The 24510-nt window shown below is 36.3% G+C and overlaps 1 protein-coding gene across 8 annotated transcripts in view; it reads left to right on the plus strand.

Annotated features, from left to right (window-relative positions):
- LOC133519278 (neuronal acetylcholine receptor subunit alpha-7) overlaps positions 1 to 24510 on the plus strand; it is a 185110-nt gene that overhangs the window by 112603 nt on the left and 47997 nt on the right. For all 8 annotated transcript variants that reach the window (XM_061853290.1, XM_061853293.1, XM_061853297.1 and 5 more), the window contains exon 2: positions 19817 to 19956. In XM_061853290.1, coding sequence (XP_061709274.1) covers positions 19817 to 19956 — 140 coding nt within the window. The remainder of the gene's footprint in view (positions 1 to 19816; positions 19957 to 24510) is intronic.

Genomic DNA, 24510 nt, shown 5'->3' on the forward strand with positions numbered 1-24510 from the left:
TAATGTAAATATCCAGAGAGGAAAATGAGGACTATGTTTGTATGAAAAGGTGGTTTCGGGTCCTCCACTTTCGTCTTAACAGTAGGTATAAAGGTATCGTTACGATTCAGACGACGCCAGCAATACTGTTGCAGTAATAAAGCGCTACGTTACTGTCGACTGCGTTGTTGCCGCAAATGTCAATATTTTTTTTATTAAGGTCTTCCAACAGTTATTACATCCAATACATTTACATAAATCAAAAAAAAGAAACATTCAGTGATGATAACTAATTATAGGTAAACACAGCATGCAAAAGAAAAATAATTTCTTACTTTAACATAAAGTAAAAGTTACAGGTTAAATAACAAAAATAAATTAAACTTGCGCATACTATAGATTAATATTCAATAATTTTCGGAACCTGAGCAATGAGTCAGTCGTAGCAGTGGCTAAGTTTGTTGTATAATCTACACAGTCTACATAATCAGGGTAGCAACGTCGATTTTCATATTTGCGGCGCGACATTACTGCCGACTCCAATACTGCATTATTAACTGCAAGTAATGTAGTCTACATCTGAACGGTACCTTAAGCTTAGTTCTGAAAAGAATTACCTACTGCGCTTCATATTTTAGATTTCAATGGTTTACTAATTTTAAAACATTAAGTTATTTTCTCTCGGCTCTATTTTTCCTTTTCTACAGTAAATCTCAATTTCTGCTATCTGTTCAATTCGATCCTAGATTATATAGACTTCTAAGAAGTAAGGAAATCTAGCTTTTCCGGTGTTCGTTTAGTCATTGTTCGGCGTTCGTTTGTTCGTTCAATCGGTGCTGTTCATCAGTACTTCTTCGTCAGTGATGCTGTCAGTACATACATCTGCACAAAAACAAATAGTTTAAATAGGCATCAAGAGGCAAGTTCCATACGTTTCAGACTGTAAAGCAACGCATATGTTTAACCGCTTTTGTATAACAGAAACCGACAGTTCCATACGCATTTCCAAAGTTTGCCCCGATAAGTTTCGGGCGTTCAATGTTCAGATATAGTCGTACAAAAGGTCCATTGTTGCTCGCCGATAAGGTAACTAGGAAACTTTGAGTCATTCCCAACTCTAATCTAGGGTCTGTTCTGTATTGAGCTAACTTGTAATTGGTTGTGCCAAATAATGTTATGGCTAGGTATCTAACGCATGTATAACGGGGAATGCTCTGAGGAATGGTTCGGATTAATACGCTTTTTTCCGCCCTCGCTCTTCGCGACATTTCCATCTCACCACTCAGATAGTTGGCAATCCTCAACTGTGCGTTTCTCCAGAAACTTCCTGCCTCGCACAGCTAAACTGTGGATTGAATTGTCGCCTGCGGTATTCCCGGATCGATACGACTTTTAAACACTTCAAGAAAAAAACGTACTCTTGTATTACGACGAAGCGATTTGTCTATTCCTTTGCCTTTTATATCATAAAAAGACCGTTGGACCGTTCTAGCGTTACGACCATCTGACCTATTTTACACCTAACACAGTATCACTTTTAGTGTTACTTCCTTTAATTAACTAGCGGCGATATGAAAATTTATTAGAACACAATGACAATGTTAACATCGAAAATGTTTGTAAAGGCGCATAAGCCATGTCGGATCAAAAAATAAATGCTTGCTTCAAAAATACGAAAAATGAAACAAGGTAATGGTACAACAAATGGCTTTAAAACCTCAAATTAGCTGTCATATGTTACAGAGGGCTTACAAGCGTTACATCGTAACAAAGGTCCGTCCACCAAATGTTTTAAACAATGTTCCAAAAAGAACTTTCTAACGGTTTAAAACAATTGGATTTCGAATCGCATTCAAACATCCCGTCACTTCCGGCGACCACTGAAAAGTAATCTCGGAGCTAAGCGGCCGTCGCGTAATAACTGCATGTCACGAAACACGAACTAAGCTAGAACCAGCTAGAAATTCGATAGACCAGGAGCTGACACACATTTTTAGAGTATGTATGTGATTTAGCACTAATAATATCTTAGTTTAAATTGATATTTTCAGTTAATTGTATTTTATAATTGATGATGTGTTTTTTGTTGGTTATATGTAAATTCATGTTGACGTGTAAAAATGTCTTTGTGGCCTATTTGATGAACAAATGCTGAAGTTGAAGTTGTACCTAATCAAATGAAGTATTCTCACTTTTAGTTCATCTAAAAATCTCTGGGATTTAATTTTTTTTTTTAAATAAGTATGTAGAAAAACATTAGCGCATGCATTTATTGACATTATCTATCCATTATTCCTTTTACGTTGGAGTTGAGTTACACCATTTACTTTATATAAATTATGAAAGAATATTCATGTAACTTACTTATATTCTATCTATGTAGGAATATTGTAGATGTTAAACATTTTTATTTAGATATTTCTCGCTTTCTAGTGTGAGCCAGAATCGTAAAAACTACTTGTAAAGTACAAGACATCCTGATCCTTATCCGCGCAACTTTTAACCCGGCTGAAACGGGCGCATAGCAAGTAAATCTAACTTGTTAATTGCCTGAGAACCCAAGTTATAAAAGTGTGAGTTCCGTAAACTGCGGTTGCTTTGATCATCAGGATAACTTTGATATAAACTTTGCGAAAGGAAAAGGTAGAAATAAAAAGCTTGTAATTTTGAATGAGGTACAAATTCGGTGTATTTTTTCCTCAAGTCCTGAAAGAAGGAATTAAACAAATTCGGAGGCGGCTGCTTTTGTAATGATTCCCCAATATGTTTAGTCACGCTCTAATAAAAAAATCCATAGGGGCGCTATTTACTCAATACATTTACATATCGTTTACTTTATTTTGCCTCGTTCATGATCAGTTTTTTACAAGTCGCTTTTCCGCTTAAATAATAGGCTCGGGCTCTCGGGCTACCGCCGTCCGTTAATTAACGGCCGCGGTCGCACCGTAATGGAATGCTGTTTCAAACCAATCGCTTTTTTCTGATTGGTCGATGGCGTCTGCATGTTCTGCCGTGCGTAGTATGGCGCGAACTCTATTTCATAACCGACGGTTGGAACACTGCCGACAGAATAAACAAAATACCAACAACATTGTTCAGTTTTCAGTATTTTTCTTTAGATGCTGTGGCAAAAAATCACTTCTGAGTCAAATTTGATTTAATTTAGGTACCAATGGTAAAAAAAAATCTCATAAAAATACATCGGAGTAAGGACGCTTATTCCAACAAAAATCTATAACAAGTAAGGTAATACATACCTACTTAAAATGAACAAGAGATTGATATCTTCTCGAATGTCATCTACGCCAATATATCAATTTTAATCGAATAGAGTCAGTTTAGGCTAACTTTCCACCTATTCGAATGAAACAAAGTGAGGAGTCATATTTTCATAGAAATTTGACATTTATGATGACATCCCACATTTTGCCATAGAAAATGACATACAAAGGTAGCCTGGTCAAACTCTAGCATAATTAATCTGATAAAAAAGGATTGTTCAACGAAAAGTAAAGCGCAACTCGTACGAGCAACCTTTAGAACTAAATTCAAATTCGAATTTGGAACCTCTTCGGGCGTTAATATCGCTGGCTGTAAGCACCAGATTAGCCGCCATGATGCGACTTTATTGCGCATAGACAAGCAATAGCGGCCGGAGCGAGCATTGTGTCCGTTATGAGAGTGTTTTTAAATTTCGAGCGCCAAAGACCTAGATTCGCGGGGGTGGATACTGGACGATGTGATTTAATTTTATGGCATTGCATAGTGTGGATGCTCTTCAGTTTTATGATGGCGCAGGCCAATTTAAGTTCTTGACCACTTTCGACTTTGTCACATTTACGATTATGTGGCATTTCTAGTGGTTCCTTTGTCTCGAAGGACCACCTATTCAGATTTTTAAAATACATATTAACAACGTAGTATTTATTTATTTATAGAACATTCTTACATAAATTGACTAAGCCCTACAGTATACTCGAGAAAGTTTGTGTTGTAGGTACTTTTACAATGATAAATCTAATAAATATAAATACTTAAACACTTAGTATTACTTATGAAATGTCCATTTTAAGTATACTTCTTCGCGCTAGATGCACATTGCCTATTATTATGTTAATGTTCACCAAATTCAGTTTGGTTGACTATTTAGGTACTTAATATAAATCTATCAATCCATCATAACTAATTAGCCACTTCGCATTGTCACGTCTACCTACGGTAGGAATAGGATACGCCGAACTTCAGATTAATTCAAAGTTAAGCAATTATTATCTCCTATCTTCTTCCTCGCGTTGTCCCGGCATTTTTGCCACTGCTCATGGGAGCCTGGGGTCAGCTTGGCAACTAATCCCTTGAATCGGTGTAGGGTCTAGTTTTTATGAAAGCTGACCTTTCCAACCCAGAGCGTAAACTAGGCCTTATTGTAATTAGTCCGGTTTAAGTTTTCCTTCACCGAAAAGCAACTGGTAAATATCAAAGGATATTTCGTACATAGTTCCGATAAACTCGTACGACCCGGGGTTTGAACCCGCGACCTCCGAATTGAAGATCGCTAAGCCACCAGCGTTTATTAAACATTTATCATCTACTTGTGCCTTTTTTATAAAGAAAAACTAACTTTAACCTTTTTTTATGGCTTTCCCCTCTTGGTAGTTTTAGCAGGAAGGATTTTGACGACGTTTCAAGCCGTACCACGAATAAGAATGTTCGGTGTATAGTAAATTTTGATTTTGTAAAAGGACTTGTGGTATGAACCTAAAACAAAAACCATATATTGTTATGGACATCACAGACATTACAGGACATATGTACAGTTTATTAGCATTTTCAAAGAGCTGGCGAAGCGCCTCGTGGAGGCGACGGGTGACAGGAGGGCTGGCTCTTACCTCGCGCAACGCATTGGCATTGCCGTCCAGCGCGGCAATACCGCCAGCTTTCTAGGCACCCTGCCACAAGGTTTTTTTTAATCTTATCCCTTTTTTAGCTTCATGTAGTTTTGTTTAAGTTATATTTCAATGTACTATTATTTTATATTTATAATACAACTGTTTATTAGAAAACGACTGGAAAAGCGACAGTTTTGACAGTTAGGAAGCATGCCTATATAAGGAGAAATAGGAAATGGATAATAGATATAAGATCAATTACTAGAAAAGGTAGAGCCGTTAGTCTTATATTATTTTCTTGTATGAGTTTAAGAATAATTCTAGTGAGGGGAAGATCCATAAGCTTTAAACTTACACTGCTTATAAATTAGCATTGGATCGCTTGTATTTCGGTAAACAGCTAAAGTTTGCGTGTCTGAACTGTCAATAGAGTTAAGGCAGCCATGTAACGCTTTAAATTGATCGCGACCCTTGTCAAATACAGCCTTCACTTCAAATTAAGCCTTTGTCGATTGATGACAGTGTATTTCTTAAGAGTTGAAACTACGACCGCTTCTCCGTAGAAACGTAGTCCCCACTTTACTCTCTGAATATTAAAATTATATAAACTATGTTTACACATTTTTTTATTATTACTTATAACGTGTTAAGTAGGAGCGAAAAGTAAATTCCATACGAATAAAATGATCTTAACTGTTATAATTATTAAAAATTAGAAAAAATAAACGAAGGGGTTAATATACATCAAATTGTGTAAAAATATTTTAGCTTGATAGTCAAAAGAAATAATGATTGTGAAGAACAACGCATGTGATACAATTCGGCTGGGTGGAAGTCATATTGTGCTGAATCGTGAATAGGAAGAAAAAATAATGACATAAACATCAAATAATCCGCCTCCTCCAATACTCTGCTCCGCATCAGTAAATACGACAAATAAAAAAAAATCAGTAAAGGTTTAATCAAAATGTAATACAATAGTCCAAAGATTCATAAAACGTGTCTTAATAAATGGGCGATAAAGAGACGAATGCGGTCTTAAGAACCTGTTAAATTAAGACACGTAGATTTTAGAGCAGTACACAACAAAGCTTTAATCGAAAAACGCGAACACGAGCAGTATACGACGAACGAACGACAATCACGTAATACCCCAGTTAACGAGAACATTGTCCGCGAGCGATAAAATTGCGCCGTTGCAACCACGACACGTTGCGACCCCTGTTCCATGGACGCACATATTTGTACAACTTCGCCCATATTGGGTAGCGACAGTTTTCTAGGCGAAGACTACTTTATTTTGCCCAACTTTATGTTTTAATCTAAATTGTAGGAGGGTATCCCAAAAGAGAGGAGGGAAAATATTGAAAATTAACCATTAGAAATTGAACCGTAAACTGTAACCGTCAGTTATGGCCAACACTCTGGTATCCCATATTGGGATACCGTCCTACAATTTAGGAGGGATTTAAATCTTCTCGGGTCATAGGTGTAGGGTTTGAGCCGGCGTAGCTTTATTTGACGTTCATAAGCTCATCGTACTGCCTCCATGCCTACTTGGAAAATAACTATCTTTGTCATCAATTGCGCGCGAACTTAGCAGCCGGGTAGCAAGTTCCAGGTCGTTAGCCATGTACGCTGAACACGCTGGTTCGTATGCAGCGTCTGCCATTGGAGAGCTTATTTAGTCACTTTTTATATATACCACGTCGGTGGCAAACAAGCCCACCTGATGGTAAGCAGTCACCGTAGCCTATGGATGCCTGCAACATCCGAGATATTACATGCGCGTTGCCGACCCTTTAAAAGTAGTATAGGTAGATTAGGTAGTATATGACATCTATTTCAGTTTAACTGTATTGTTCTTTAAATAGTAGTAGTGGTAGTAAAACACTTTATTGTACAGAAATAAACATAAAACAGGACAGAACATACATAATTTGTACAAAGGCGAACTTATTCCTTTCAGGGATCTCTTCCAGTTAACCTTTGAGCAATTGAGGAAGAATTGGAGAACGGTAGACATCATAGATAGTTATATCTTCTATCAAAACTATTCTAACCAGATGAAACTCAATATGAAAGATTGCGGTATTTTAGTATTGAGTTCCTGAAAAACATAACAGAGGGGCATTCATTTGTTTAAACTTTATTTAACATCAAATAAAAAGCAAAAATGGCCGACGTTTGGTAGGTTCCGTTTGGTTAGGCCATGTGTTCACATTTGACAATATAATAAAAACTGGCCAAAAGCATGTCAGGCCATGCTCAGTGTAGGGTTACCCGTCCGTCAAATATACTTTTTTGCAAAAACTCAAAAACGGGTGAACCGATCAGGTTCGCTACAGTTTTCCTTGAAAGTCTTTACTAAGCTTTACTTTCATATTTTTGGAACCCATGGTTCAAAAGTTAGAGGGAGAGGCACATTTCTTTTGCAGAGCGAGTATTTCCAAGAACATTGCGTTCATCAAAAAATGATTCTTAAAGACCCATTTTCGTTTTGAAAGACCTATCCAACGACATTCCACACTATGGGGTAGAAGCGAAAATATTACAATTCATACCCACTTTTCGTGGACGATAGTCACCCTAAAAACAACGTTTTTTTAGTTTTTGTTTTAAGACTTTATCGGCGTATCTGATTTATATATTTGTGCCAAATTTTAGCATTCTAGCACTAACGATCACGGAGAAAAGCCGCGGACGCACAGATAGACAGACAGACGGACATGGCGAAACTATAAGGGTTCCTACGGTTCCTAAGGGTTGACTACGGAATCCTAAAAAAGAAAATAAATAAACGAATAAGCACTCATAAAGCTTATATAAAATATATATTAAAAAAGATAGCTGAACATAGATAATTTTGAACAAAAGAAAGATAAAAATAAGCAACCCAGAACATCGCTCAAACTCCACGAATAAAAAACAATAAAGAATGCATCAAACAAAAGCCAGTTAAAAAGGGAGCTTCGTAAAAGAGGTTAATCAACTTCCGAGGAACTAATTACCCTGGACTTTATTATTTTTAAAGACGCCATTTACAAAGTTCGCCGATGACTTGGGCACTCCTCATTCTGCCATAAAACCGCGTTTCAGAAACGTTTTTTGTTAAAGTTTTTATGCTGAGTTTTATGAATTCGTGAGGAAGTTTGTAATACGTTTTTAACCTAGTTCTATTCGCTGGTTACATTAAGAACGATCGTTGTTTTCAATGTTCGAGTTGTTTGAATAGTTTTTTAAAGTACAAGTCTTGCGTCGTTTCGGATTGGTTGAACTTGCAAGAATATATTATTATATGTGCTGAGTACATCGCGGAATTGTTTACTACAAATGAAATGTAAATAATACAGTCAAAAGATTTAGTTTGTGACCGATTTCGTACTTTGGCACAGTGACAAACAACATGAAAGTCGCTAGAGACTTCATACTATCGTCACGGTCACAAGGTATGAAATGGGTCATAAAGTAAATCTATTGCCTGTACGTTCAATTTCATTTTTTTCCACTTCGTGAAGTTTATCAATGTATTATTAAATATATAATGCAATTAAAATAAAGTATTAATACTTCCAAAGTCTTATTGTACAAAGTACTGCAATTTAAGCGAATTTGTTTTTATTTACCTACCAAGCTAACTCGATCCAGACCACTTAAAAGTAATTTTCTTGAAAATAGAAGTAAACAAAATTCAAAATTGACGGCGGGCAATCTCGAAAGTTATTCGAAATTAATAATGACTTAGAAACTCTGCTTATTTGTCTGTTGAATATGATCGCTCTAAACTTCTAATGGTTCATTAAAAGCTTATTATGCAGTAAGTAAAACTATTTATATGTCTGATTTAAATCTAAAATAGGCCCTTGAGGCATTGTACCAAGGATACTGGTGGCATTACCTAGTTGTATCGCATTACTGATAAGTTGTGCGAGGAAGCTGCCAGCTCTTCGGTCACAGGTTACATCAACCAGACGCTTCGCAATTTCTGCAAAAAATTGGTTCATTAGATTTACGAGAAATTCTCCAGTAAAAGACAATGTAAATATAGACCTACAAATTCAAATGTAGAAGAGGAGACTGTGCTCTCCGTACAAATTCATATTTTGGTACGAGAAGAACGCACTGAGATTCAAATCATAATTAATTAAAAACTATATTTTAAAATCTCAAGTAACCTTTATTTTTGTAAATAATACCATTGTATATTAGACTGTACATTGTATTAAATAACCAAGCTTGAAACCTAAATGGCTCAAAAATTAAAGGTCTGACTATACATACAAATTACCAGGTCTGCCCTATCTCGCTACTAAACCCATCTAATTCAAGGGTACCTTAACACCCAGCGATCAGTAAGCGCGACCGCACACTCGTTCGCATGAATTTATGGAGCTGGCCGTGTTCCGTCCGCTGCACAAGCGGAACTGGCCGCGTAGCCAACGTTACAATCGTTAACGCTCCGTAGCGTAGTCATCTCTCTCTATCACTCTTCCATATTAGTGCGGCTGTGAAAGTTGCGTTTCGTTCGCCACGGAGCGTGAACGATATGCACGTTGGCTACGCGGGCTGGGTTGCGTAGTGGACGCAGGCGAAGATTTCAATCATTTGCAGAAAATGTAACGAATCGCTGTTGACTCTCTACCACTCTTCTTCATTACTGCGATGGAGACAGATAGCGTTTCGTTTCGTTTTTCTGCGAACGATACTCATCTTGGTTAAGGCCCCAGTGCTATGATCTTGATACCTGTACAAACGTATTTATTATTATTATGTAATGTACATTGAAAATATTTAAAAGTGTCCGCTATGCGCATATAAGCGCACAGAGGGCATGGTACGGAGTGACACAGAAATCCAATTGACCGTACAGTAATTGTTTACAATGGTAAGGCGGGTTGTATGGTTTTTTGACACCGATGTGGCATAAAAAAGAGCAGGTCGCACTTAAGTGGGTTTGCCTGAGTCACTCAAGTTCGGTGAATGTAATGTTTACCAGTACCTATCCTAACCACGACTCTTGCGTTGAGGTTTACAACGTCAAAGCAGAATGTCGTAATCGCCAGATTACGCCTATCGAGTTACTGCCTTTAGCACATGTAGCTGTGTTGATAACATTACGTTTTACTTCGACATAGGTCAGGGTAAGTTAGCAACGCCTTCCAGATTCAATTTACTTGTAACCAGCAATAATTACCATCCACTACAATTATGCTATTCAGTGATAATATTCGTAAACGTCGTAAAGCCAGTGGTAGAAATGTGTTTGAGGTAACCAAGATAGAATTACCGATCATCTTTCTTAACGAATTTAATATCATGTTGTCTTACTAATTTGTCACGTTACCTACTAAGTTGTGTATGATTGATCAAAACCACATATTTTGGGATACCCCGCAATTTTTTTACAAATACAGTAATCTGTATTGTTCCGTATGTGACAGGGGACAAGTGAAACTAACGGCGGTTGAAATCACACTGGTTATATTCATGCGAAGTGTTACCTTAAGTAGGGGTCGAGGCACCGAACCCGCTATAGCTACATGTATACATATATTACATATACAACATCTCCCCCTAATAGTTTTACAATCCATCGTTGATTAAACAATTAAGAAACTACCACCTAAATTACATAAGATAAAAAAACGGTTTATAATCAACCCTAGGGACAGGACGCAACGACATTTGTCCAGCCGTTCGACTCGGACTTACGGCTTCGAGTTGAGTCTCTGCATCTTGTACACCTTCTGTGTCGTGGCTCTGTTCTCGTGCTTCGAAGAACTCGTCGTGACCCCCGTCATCAGCTGACGCGGCCGGCGGTGAGGCCTTCGATGTCTGCAGGTCTGGTAAAGTCGTCGCAGTAGATGTCGCTGTCGGCGTGGTTCCACTCCCCTCCACAGTGGGGGACTGTGAAGACTCCGCTGACACTGGACGAGTTATTTCAGGTTCCTCACCGCATAACTCAGATGGAGAGTGGTCAATTTCGTCACCCGATGTCGATTCAATAGAAGTATCAATGTCTCTAGTGCCACTAAGATTGTTGTTTGTCACTGTCCCTCTAAAAGCTATCAATTGATTTTTGTGTTTTTTAAATTGCAATGCAGTTACACTGTCTTTCACAATATATACAGTTTCACCCAATCTCTTCATTACTACACCTCTATTCCATGTAAATTTACCGTTACTGAAATATTTTTTAAACAGAACTTTATCACCTGGCTTAAAACATTGCTTGTTGGTGCCACCATATGCTTTAGTCTGCAAACACTGTTTATAATTTACAACCTCAGTGAGAGTGTCCGGTGAGGACGGCGCGGCGGCAAGTACATTAGGTACAAGTAAATCCAGGCGCGAACGAAGTTTCCGCCCGAATACCAACTGGGCAGGCGAAACGCCCGTAGTGGAGTGAACCGAGTTTCTATAGTCGAATAGGTATTTTAATAAGTTTTGATCGACTTCCTTTGCACTACTACTTAGCAATGATGCTCGTATACCTTTTTTTACCACCTTTACGAAGCTTTCCGACTGCCCATTACTGGCCGGGTTATAAGCGGGAGAAGTTATATGGGAAATCCCATTTACCGCACAAAAACGCGCGAACTCATTTGAAGAGAAACAAGTGCCGTTATCACTAACCAAAGTATGCATAAGACCGAATCTTGACATGAACTCATACAATTTAGCTATAACTGCATTCGAAGTTGTATTATTCAAAAAATATACTTCTACCCATTTAGAATAGGCGTCTACGACAACTATAATAAAAGCGGTATTTGAAGTTTCACAAAAATTAACGGGTGTGGTAATTTCTAGACCGTAGTGAGCCATAAAGTCCCTACCTAAAATTGGTGGCCCCCCATTACGGATAACATGAACATCAAACGTATGAGGTTTACCCCAAAAAGAAAAAAGTAATGGGGCGATGCCGACACAAGAAATATTACCGCCTATATAAGTATGTAACCGCTTATTTGGTTGGGATAACGGCACGTGTTTGAAATATTGTAAATACACTTGTTCCGAAATTGCGGTAACCGCTGAGCCGCAGTCATATTGAAACTTCATTCTTACCCCGTGAACGTCAATTATTTCTGTCATTGGCTCGCCATTAACAGTACGAATATTAAGTAACTCACCATCATCGCCGTTCTCATCGACACTCTCGTTTCCCACATAATTAATTTTTTTGCACATCCTATTCAGATGACCCTACATACATACATGTATACATATATTACATATACAACATGTATTAAGGATGACTTACGCTAGCCCGGGCCGGGGCCATGTCGGAGCTTCCGGCGCTTAGAAAGCCGTCATAGAAAGTGACGTATCGGACGCCTCGGCCCGGGCCCGGCTCAGTGTAGCGTCAGTCATTCTTTAGTGTCCTAAAATGATAATTCTCTAGCTGTTGTCTATAGGGGGTGCTTAATCAATCTATTATATTTATAATAAATGCAAACCCTAATTCTAAACAGAAAACCGTTTTAATACCATTAAAATCGTAGCGCACTAATGCATCTTGTAAGAGGCATAATTTGCCCATTACGGAATTCCGTTGATCATTTTGTGGGCTTCTTAATTAGTTAACCGTACCTCAAAGCACTTTCTAAAATAAATTAATTTGAATCTTAACAATGAAAACAAATCATTTCTGTTTCACAATTCCGTTATGGTTTTCATCAGTTTCAGGCAAAACAAGGTTCTTATGGAGAAAACCTTAAATTTCCTATTGTAGTATAAAACAAACGTAGATACATTCGTTACAAACAAGATCGTTATTTATCGTTCGTCGTTTCGTTATGATTCCCTACATTTACATATCCAATTCAAACTTCTAGTAAAGTTTGGATCTTAAAGTTATGCGCCAAGTCCCATGTTGACAAACCTGAAAGCGAATACTCAAGGGACACGCAAGTTAAGCTGTTACTTTTCTCAGTTTAATTCTTATGTGTTTCCACACCTGTCCGAGGAATTGAAGGGCTGATAGATATGTAACATTATTTCCATATATTTCTTCACATGAAAACAATTTGTTTTGTTAGTATTTTCTTAATACGAGTTATTTTCCGACTGTTCTTGCTTTGGATCTAGAATCAGTCCATGGTAACTCTGCATCGACAAAGCAAACGGTAGACTGCTATGAAAATATGAGGTTTATTTATAGTACTTCAACTTCAAATTCAAAATCTGTGTTAGGTGGACTCTAAACTTTTTTGCAGACGTTCATAAATCTGTCTCCGTTAGCTTCAAAAATATTGAAAGTAAGGTCAAACATCCTATCATATCCCTTTTTAAATGATATGGTGTGTGATATGCTTTTCTTTCCCTTTTAGGGTTCCGTACCCAAAAGGTAAAACGGGACCCGATTACTAAGACTCCGCTGTCCGTCCGTCAGTCCGTCTGTTACCAGGCTTTATCTCATGAACCGTGACAGTTGAAATTTTCACATATGAATTATTTCTGTTGCCGCTATAACAACAAATACTAAAAAGTACGGAACCCTTGGTAGGCGAGTCCGACTCGTACATGTCCGTTTTTTTGTGTTGATTTCATTTTTTGTTCATTTATTTATTTAACTTTAATGTTTCAGTTCGACTATGCTATCTAACATGTATTTTCAATAGAAGTATCTACGTACTCAAAAAGAAGCTATATTCTGGTGCCGTGTCAAAGCAGGCTATATAATATATCAAAGTTTGTTCGCCTAATTAGCCAGGAATAAAACGCAGCATAGAGCGCTAATAATGTTAGCACTGGGACTGCTTACTTGATTAGTGATGTGTCGTTGCTAAACTATAATCATTCATTTAACCTACTCTATTCGTTTAAGTTTCTTTAATGAATACCAACAAAATATAGCAGAAAGTGAGTGACAGAAGAGTGGGTCTTATTATTTTAGTTTGAACATAGTCTCAATTTTTATTGTTTTCCAATCCGTTGTCAAATTTTAATAGATCAAGAATCCACGTCGATTGTTTATGGTACATTGGCAGCCATTTTGAAGGAATTATTCTCTCATTTGGAGGTTGCTCTTGCAGCCCCTTGCCCCATCACTAGTTTGCTTAAATTTACGCACCAGCAACTGGTGTTTGGCATCGTTTCCCAGCCGGCGCCAATTTCATTAGCTTGCTGAATAAATAATACCGTTCAGAATACCGATGGACTTGGTTGCTCGTTTTATATTTAATGCAGCTCATTACTGAATATCACAATAAAATGTTAATCAAAATGTCATTCTGTGTCTGGGAAATATAAAAAGTAGCTATTATCGGCTTGGAGATTTTTGTTAAGTGTCAGTTTATAGGAAGTTTTAGACGTAAGAACATTTTATGTAAGATGCATATCCCTTCTCAAACATTTCGTAGAGGCGCGTTACTATATATTGGACGAAATAACATTAATTTTATATTACTATGTGCGGGGTAGCTTACGTTACATTTACAGGAAAATCACTCTAGAGAAAGAAACGTGGCATATTGCAATTATAATTTCTACTAACACACTTAGCCGTAAGTCATTACTAACATAATATGGATGTTTTTGTCCGAAATAAATGCTTTCATTTCATTTTCATTTCATAATCCAAAATATTTGGGCTATTGAGGGTAGTCAGAAAAATCTCTGTATATGAAAACTGTCCGTCAGAAAACCTTAAATAGGTGGTGCCAGAATAGATACAAAATTTAAAGTCACTGACAGCGCACTTCACTCCTTCTTCTTCCTCCTTCAATAAGTTTATTTCATGTTCTGTAGCTACTCTAGCGCCACTCTGGAGAGATTTGGAACTGTTTTTTATAGCTGACAGCTGGAAACTTGCAATTTTTCTCTCATGAGAGTTTTCTCCCTCCTACCCTCCGTAATTTGAGCCTTAACAATATATAGATGGGATATCCAGCTTGAATGAAAGGTCCTTGCCTATGCAACCTTTTTAGGTTAAATAAGTTCATAAAACCACCAATAAAAATCAAAACATTGACGTATATACAATAATTCGATTAACTAGCTTCTGTCTACTCCTACATGATTAAATCATGAACATAATCAGGGAAACTCATTGTTAGGATAAATTGATTCATAGATTTGATTATGTTCCCTTCGTCTATTGTTCTGATTGCGTACTCTAATCTCGGCCAGGAGCTCTGTTCTCGCACGGCTAAAATCATAATGAAATTGCATGATTTAATTTACTTCAAACGGACGATGCTCACTGTGACTCACTTCAGCTAACACGAACGAATGATAAATACTTAATTTAAATCAAATAAACATTGAAGACAATTTCGTATTTGACAACTAATATAATTAAATTCCTGTCCTGTTAAATTTGACGTTTGACATATCGACTCAAACTCAGGGACACTTATTTTTCAATTATTATTTTTCCATGCCACGTCGGTGGGTAACGAGCATATGGCCTGCCTGATAGTAAGCCGCCACCGTAGTCCTAAAGACGCTTGCAACACCAGGGGTGTTACATGCACGTTTCTGGCCCTTTAAAAACCCGTATATTCCTTTTTCGATGAACCCTTGAAATCTACACGTCTTGTATAATCTATGACTCTTCGATGTTAGTACAGGGACTTAAAACATGCAACGAAAGATACTGTCGAAGAGGTAGATGTTGCTCAAGCTGTCCACCGCACACGTCCTATATTTCACATTTTACGCTCCATACATCACCACACCAAGCCATCGAAGCCTCTCTAATGAAACTTTATCACCGCTAAACTGCTAAGCCAAAATGATCTCTACGTCTTCAGAATACGGTCATGAACTATCAGTTATTTGTATACTACTCCACATTAAAGGTCGTATCTTTATTGATATTGTGGGATACTTGCATCGTTTTGAGACTGGATAGCTACAGGTGTTCCGAAGTCGGTTTTGGACGGATTGGGACTATCCTTAGGGTTAGTAATCCGGTTTTGGTTATCAATCTAGCTCTGCTCTGTTAGCGGGTTTGGGTCAGGGAGTGATTTTGGATTATAGTAAAGCTTGGGCTGAAATAAATTATAATTTACGGAGGATGGCTTATATCTGGAGTTGGGTTCGACTAGGTAAATAGACATTGTAATGTTGGGTATTATGTGGAATTATATGCAGAACAAGGTCGTGTACTCGTAGATCCTATCTAGAATACCTATATTAACTAATAAGAAATTATTGAATTTGTGAAATAAATAAGTTAATTTATATGTCAAACAGTTTAATACAGAGCAAATAATGCATTGTAATGATACAACGGTTCTCATGACCGTGCAAAAACTAGTCCAAACCCAACACGACTAAAATATTCTACAAAACTTCGTTACAAAATTCATAAAGGCCTTTTTATTTTCTTTTCATTATAGTTAACAATGTGTGAAAGGTATGACAAAAGAGAACCACCAGAAAACGAAGAATTTTGTAACGAAGTTTTGTAGAATATTTTTTGGTTTGGCAAATTTATTTTAGTTTCTTGTGATTTTTTATTTAATAATTTCGGCAAATAGAATTTTATATATTTTTTAAAAATATTATACTACCATAAACGCCCCTTTTTTCTACTAAACCTCAAAAATAAAAATCAAAACACCCTGCTCCTTAACTGTATTGTCACAAATTTAGATACGCAGTGCGATAAGTTAGAGCGGGCGTGAAACTGACCCCAGAGGGATCGAGGCTGGTCATTCCAATCGCATACCGGGCACTTGACATCGTCGCCTCATCCAATCCAAAACTGCTACGCTGTAGAACTACTCATATATGTTATGGTTCAAGTTAGACTGGTGCTGAGAAGAGCTCGACTCATCAACTCTCACACGATGTATAGGAACACAGGGCCCGGTTGTACAGCTGCGGTTTGCAGTTTATTAATCGGCTTTTGGGATTGTTTTATTTCGGGTACATGAGGATGAGGGCTGAGTTGGGAATGGAAGGGATTAAAGTGGAACTTTAAAAGAGACTTACGGTGACTTTTGATTTTAGGGTGAACACTTTTGGTGCTAGTTAGGGATTATAGTATAGGCATTCTTATATGTTTCTGGAAAATACGTCGTATATTTGCCGATTATTTTACTTAGAGCAAGGTAAAAGTAGTAGCACTTGTTGTTATTGGTAAAAAACTATCATTTTCAGATATATTTGGGGCAGTAATAAGTACTTTAAATACAAAGATGTTAATCGTAACCAATGCATTGTCGTTAACGACAAAATAATAACAAAAAATACTTTAATATTCTTTTTTATATTTACGCACTTCATACTCATGTTCAATGAAATGTTGGTATTACATATTTATACGTATTCTGTTTTATGGGCATCTCTCTGTAACTCTATATTGAATCCAAACTGTTATCGATACTTTCTTAACAGCATCCTATTTGTGTTTGTAAATATATTTATCTCATACTCAAGTATCAAATTCTTCTCATATCTAGTTTCTAATGAAATGCTACGTTTGCTTTTGAACAACAACGAAATATATAAAAATTACGGTAAAAAGATAGGGCGTGAAATATGACTAGTATTGTAAATGAGAAACAAAGCGCAGTTAAATGCGTTCAGAATTCCGGAAAATAAATCCGTAGGGTATTTCAGGAAGTTATGTCATGTACTTTACATAACATATTATTGACCTTATAATAACAAAACATAACATATACAGGTGTAGGTAATAAAAACAAATTTATCTGTTTCGTGGTTGACGTGAAAGAACATAAAAGGGTCCCGATGTTTCTACGATTTTTCATTAAAATTATGCAAATATCTCAAGCAATCTTCACGATCATCAAAACTAGTCCAACACCATAAATTGTTCAATCTAAATCGAGTTCCAGGAGTGCCGTTAGAATTGCTTGCTGATGCTGAGAGAGCGATAATCACGTAATGAACCACCAAAGGTTGTTCCCCTATTACGCGTTGTAGTTACGGCTTACGAGCTCACAATATATTGTTCACACGTGTAAATGTGGTTTTATGCTTGGTCGCTTCTTTGTTGTATAATAAAAGTACCTTTGTTCAGTTGTCTTTTTCTTTTTGGCAGTAAAGGTGTTCTATCCAAGTGTTCGTATTTTTATCTTCACAGGTAAAAATTTATTTATGCCACAGATATATTTAATATATCTGTGGCATTTCCAGCGCTCAGACATAGCATAGGTGATCCGTTGCGCTTTGAAGTAGGAAAATGTATTCAATATAGTAAAATATCCTCTTGCCGGCCACCTGGACATGAAGAAATAAGTAAGCATAGAGTGCTCACTCCATACATCAGTTTTGTTACCAATACGCTTATTATTTTCGTAGTCGACATCTAGCGTCAAATAGCGGTACTGATAAATTCGCTACTTGACGCTAGGTGACGACTACAAAAATAATAAGAGATATGGTTAGAAATCTGATGTTTGCTTACTTATTATTTATCTATGCCTATGGAATAGAAAAGTCTCCCTCCTATTACATTTTATTTTGTACAATTATTTTAACAAATCAAAATTGCATTAGTTTTTACGTGTGTGTGGCTACAGGATATATTTTATTGAGTACCTTATCGTAAAACAACAATATAATTTATTAATACTTGAAATAGCAAACCCGTTTAAACTGTTTATCCTTTGGACCTTGTCATATTACATGAGTCTATGTGTTATAGCAATTTATGTTAAACGTTCTTATCAATTGACATCATTTATATGATTATGCACAATTTTATTAGCAAGGAGAAAAAGTAAACCTTCATATAAAAAATCAATTTAATTCTATATAAATAATGGCGGCACTCGTTTCTCTACCTCCTGGCATATACGAATGAGAGATGAGAGTAAAATAAGTAATGATAATATCATTTTATTCTAAGTCGTTAGAGCTTTGGCACGCAAGCGGCAATATCCATCCATCCTTTACTCCAAGGCAGTCTCTACACTCTACAGATTTCTTGATTTTTCAATTGATTTTTCCGTTAAATTCATCTCAAGTTTCGGAAACTTTTCAATTTTCATCGCCAAAATGAAAATGTCCTATGTTTTCTGTAAAGCTTCCCGTAAACCTTTCGAACATTTTGGAAACCGCATCTTGCATATCTCTATACAAAATTAAATTCTTGAAGTCTGCAGAGAACTTTATAGCCGGTGCAACTGTCCATCTTAATAATCTGCCCCTAGCGTGCTAAAGCTTAATTAATGCATCGGTTCCTAACGTAGCCAGAATAATAATGGAAGCGTACACAGAATATTGTGGCCGCGCGATTAAAAATATACATTCACGTGGAACCGCTGCACAGGATAACTTTTCATGGGGCCTAGCTAAGATGACAATTGTACATCGAGAAACGCTAAATGAAAATAATGAAAGATGTTAGGAAAAGTCACGTGACTATTTCTAAAAACGATTTCAGTTTCGATTGGCATTCTCCATTAACGATTGGCATCTTGGCTAAGCCTAAAAAAAAGTAATACTACAAAAATCAGCAATAGCGGATGAAACAATGCGTTAAAAGTATCTGCCTCCTTGTAGTGTGTACTACGCCTTACCCACACACAAGCATAGCCTAAACGTATATAAGCGCTTGTAAGTGTTATTTAAGTCATAAATGTTTACATTCGAACCAAGTTGTCTGTTTCAATATCCCATATCACACACGCACAATCAACACAGGGCCACACTGGCAGGGTTGCCATGTGACGTGGGGCGTTAAAGGAGAACTATTTCGACTACAGTATAGGTTTATTGTGTTTTAAATAACAAGTAAATGCCGTTATAAGTTATGCACGTGTGTGGGTAAGGCGTACTACACACATTACGTCTCTAGATAACTCTTTCAAAAGCATCTTCCACAGTTTAATTGTGCTACTATAGAAACATAATTATATTCTTTGGTAAAGTAAAGTTGGTTGAGAATTTTGACGCATAGTCTGATACGCTAATCTACATACTGCGGTTACAGCGATACTAATAAACGACTCCTATTCCAGTGTCGGAGCAAGGTCCCCACGAGAAGCGTCTACTGAACGCTCTACTGGCGTCATACAACACGCTGGAGCGACCGGTGGCCAACGAGAGCGAGCCGCTCGAAGTCAAGTTCGGCCTGACGCTTCAGCAGATCATAGATGTGGTGAGTTCGATATCAATGTTTAAACTGAGTGGCTATTATCTTAAGCTAAATTTGCGGCTTAACTCACGCATTTTTAGTCAAACATGTCGCGGCTGTCGTGGTCACTGCTCATGCACTGTTAGAGAAAATTAAGACCAAGTTTTTCCTAAAACAAGTCGCTTGAGTGACTAAAAATACGTGAGTAAGCCGTAAAATTAGCCTAATGTTAGTACGAGTCACGATAGTTTAAATTCAGTTATACTTAATCTCGTAATAATTGCTCACTGAGTTCGAGCGAGTCGAAAGCGCTGGTAAATCAGAATAATATAGCGATATGTATGTATGAAAATATATGACAGATGTCACAATATAAGTGCTGCATACCTTTATATTTATCACAGGCATGCAACGCAAATGGTGTTGACTTTGTCTGTGTCACCGGAGCTTCTCCATATGCAACTGGTGTGTGTTGACCTTGTACTTCCTCATAAAAAAAATCATAAATGGTTTTTATATATCTCTAGGTCACTTACATTAACGCACTTGACTTGCCCGCGCTTTCGGAGCCATTAAAAAAATATATTTATAGGACGAGAGTGTACATTTGAAAGCGACAATTGAAATAAATTAAGTATGTTGCTATTCTACGTTAGGTACTGTTTGGGTGTAAGTTCTATACAGCCAAGTTCCATGTGATTCACCTTTAATTACCAACTGCCGATCATTATCCAAGCCTAAAGGTGATATTCGGACAGGAACTGCAGCTGCATTAGTTTCGATATTACTGCTGTGATCTAGACGCGGACTATCACTGTCAATTTCCTTGATGAAATGAGTAACGGCGGTCAAAATTCTATTCATTATCTTTATTTTATCCCCAAAAAGTGTGAGTCAGCTTTTTGGATATCATGAAATTTTTTTTTTTTAATTTTTCTCATTTTAAATGTAATCTACAATTAAAAAGACATGCAATGGCACGCGTCTTTTTTCATTTATTTGATAAAATACAAGCGTGACATATAGTAGTCCAAACCAAGACAACGAAAAATATTTAAACCCACGGAATTAACGTTCTAATCGGGGCAGTAATGTTTCAACAGTAATGTAGCGGCAGTTGCCATCTACGAGTAAATGTCACCTATTCTCAATTGACGCGCGTTTCAACTGTCGTTTTCAAGTTTTATATTAAACGTTTGAAGTGTAGACACGTGAGATTTTGCGCAGTTTATTTAGTTATAGCGAAAATAGAGACAGATAGAATAGAATAGAATTATTTTATTCGTAAACACAAACAAGACAAATTACATAATAAAACAAAAACTTAGAAAGTATAATGAATGAATGAATGAATGAATGAATGAATGAATGAATGAATGAAATTTATTCCAGAAAATCATTTCCATATACATTATACATTTACACATTACAAAAAGAATTAAAAATAATAATGTGCCACGTGTGTTATAATGTGCCACGAAATGGCCTTATCACCCTCCTGAGACCCAGAAGCAATTGTTTTGTTTTTGAATGTTAAAATAGTTATTAGGAGGTTACTAGTACTTAGGAGGTTAAAATAATAGGTCGTAAATATTGTAATGAGATTCAATTGTACGAGTATGTATAGTAAGACTCGTTAAAGAGACTAAGGTATCGCTTCTTCTAACTTAACGGAAAGTAAATATTTTAACCACGCCATACTTTTTATTTTATTAAGTCTTGTACCCTGAATTGTCAGGTTGAATTAGGCATTTAAAACTTGTGTTTACTAATAAGCTTAATGCAGAACTCTTTCCCATCTCCATTATTCTAGCAAAGGATTCATCTTTGTTCTATTTTCGCTATATCTAAGTAAAGGTTGGTTATAATGGCAAAGGTATTTATCAACTGGTTATAGCTGCAGGGGAAAGTGACTCCTAATTTAGAAATGTCCTTATAGCTTCATGGAAATTTAGAAATTATGAAGCAGACGCGTTTTTCCTAGCACTAAATATATACTGTGGAGTTTTTCACGTACACAGCTAAATGTGTACCTATTGATCAATGTGGCATTCAGTAACGAAATTAAATCTGACTTTCAAATTAATGCATTTAACCTCTGATAAATAACTTAGTAACATTACATTTTATGGTCGTAAATGACATTGATCGGTAAAAAATATTCTACGCATCTATAGGTTGAATCATATGCAGAGATCGGAAAAATTAGCGTCATTGCTCGCAATAATGTGGATATGACTCAAAAGTGATTAAAAAATTAATCATTTAATTATCAGAAAATTTAGTCATTTAGTCATTTATTTAGTTATTTTTAGAAAAATTACTGATTATTTTCTTTTACATTTCACATTTCTTTTACATTATAAGAAATCTTTGTATTATTTATTGACTAGAAAAGAAAGAATCAAAATTAAATCTTAGGTAAGAAATTAAATAAACGCTGCCAGCCTTCTGGGTACCATAATGCATGAAGGTGACCTGGGGAGCATTTTTATTTATAAGTTTATTTTAAGTTCTATTATATTTTAGTTTTAATATTAATAATTAGTTTATTTATTTTGTTCGTTTTTTTAGTTATATAATATGTTACTTGATTAATAAATACATCCATTAATAGTACAGAAATAAACATAAAACAGTTCGAATTGAAAAAAGAATGATTATTTTTTTAATCAATTTTGGAGTTATGTCCACATTATTGCGAGCAATGACGCTAATTTGTCCGATCTCTGATCATATGTGATAAATAAACATAAAATAAAAGGTAACCTAAAGATGTAATGATTTCGTGTTACTCAATTGTCTTTGGTTGATAAAAACACAAATATATTCGGTATACATACATCAGAGTAAATACACGGATATCAAGTATGTATTTATCTGTATTGATAAGTAAAGTATACACTCTAAAAACGAATTAACATATTCAATATTTATTTTAGCAAAAAGTGAAGATAATTAATTATCTTTATTTTGAAATAAGGACCTAATTCAAAAAAATAAATCGAATTAGAGATCAGTGGAATCTTGTATTTACGGCATTTATTAACCGGGGCATTTGGTAACCTGTTGGTTGTTTAATTAAACATAACACATAAGTTTATACATAAAAAAAATAAGTTGAAATTCTCACCGCTCCAGTAAATTACTTGAAATTAATATAAAGCAAGCAACGTATTCCGACAAAATTGAGTTAAAAGTGCGGTTAAGGTAATGGGTGCTTTTATGACAGATTACTGGATGCACCGCCGAGAGTGCTTTGAGGATTACAGTTAAGCGTTTTTACACGACTCTAGTGTTCACCTTTCTCTTTTATTCACCTCGAGCTCAAATTATAAAATATCTGTTTTGAAAGCAAAGCTTGAAGCTAAGTGTTTAGTTTAATTTATTTTAGTACTTACTGACACTTGGACTCGTTTAAAGGCATTTAAAACTGGATTACTCATTTCTTAGTCAATAGTTTCACTATGATTAATAACTGCCGTAAATGTACAAATATTTTTTGTCTTGTGTTGGTTTTAAAAGTAAAAGTAAAACCGGATCTAGGCACGAAACAATAATGGAGGTCGACCTTAAAAAAATAAAATGCAGAGTGTTAAAACAAAACCGCAACCGGCAATTGAAAAAACAAATCGAGTTTTGTGAAATAGAAACGTGCCTGTGGAAAGTTAAATGTACACTTGAACGAGTCTATCGATAAATTAAGCCGAACACGCTTCGGGATATCCGGTCCGTGATTTGCACGTTCCGAAACTCGAAAATGCGAAAAACACCCGCGAAAATTGAAACGTCTGAATGAAATCCAGTTAACGATCTTAGTGGGACCTAGAATGTTCAAGGGATTGCTGGGGTGAAAATGGAACAAAACTTGCTTCAAAACGGGAGGAAAAGAGTGCGGTCGCAGACAAAGTGCTGGAGGCGGTGACTCGTGTATCATTTTTCCCTTTTCTCAAAAGCGCGTCTTCCGAACGTGTTGGACTAAATGAAAACTTGACTTAATTAAAAATAAATGAAGCCGTAAAATTTTAATAGCAAAGAAACCTTTTTATTATAAACCGGGCCTTTGTGATAAAAGGCTAGCAACATACGGGTTTTCGTTTCAAAATATCCTATTCAAAACATGAATGGAAGCGGGGCAGGGAAAGAAAACTGTGCCTATTTGCCGTTCCGTTCCAAGCATTTACATTGCCATGTTTTCCTAATGCGAACTGCGTAAAATGTTGTATCTGATGTTTGAAAAAAGGAATGAAGCAGCTAGCACTTACTCGGGGTTGAAAGAGTGGATTTACTTTACAAATTAGAGGAAAATTTTACGCTTGATCAAATATTTTTACGAAGTAAATATAAACAAAAAATAAGGTGCTTGTGCTGTTTGTTGCCCTTGGTGCAATTGTGGAGGAGGAAACAGCCTTTTTATAAAAGTTTTTTATTTTTATAAAATAGTACATTACGATACAAGTGCGAAAAATAGGAAATTCGAAACGAGTGCCGATAAATTAAAACACGACCGAAGGGAGTGTTTTAAATCGACACGAGTTGCGAATTACCTATTCGCACATGTATCGTACAACGTTTTAC

Source organism: Cydia pomonella, chromosome 6 (genome assembly GCF_033807575.1).
Source record: "Cydia pomonella isolate Wapato2018A chromosome 6, ilCydPomo1, whole genome shotgun sequence".
In the NCBI taxonomy this organism is placed as follows: domain Eukaryota; kingdom Metazoa; phylum Arthropoda; class Insecta; order Lepidoptera; family Tortricidae; genus Cydia; species Cydia pomonella.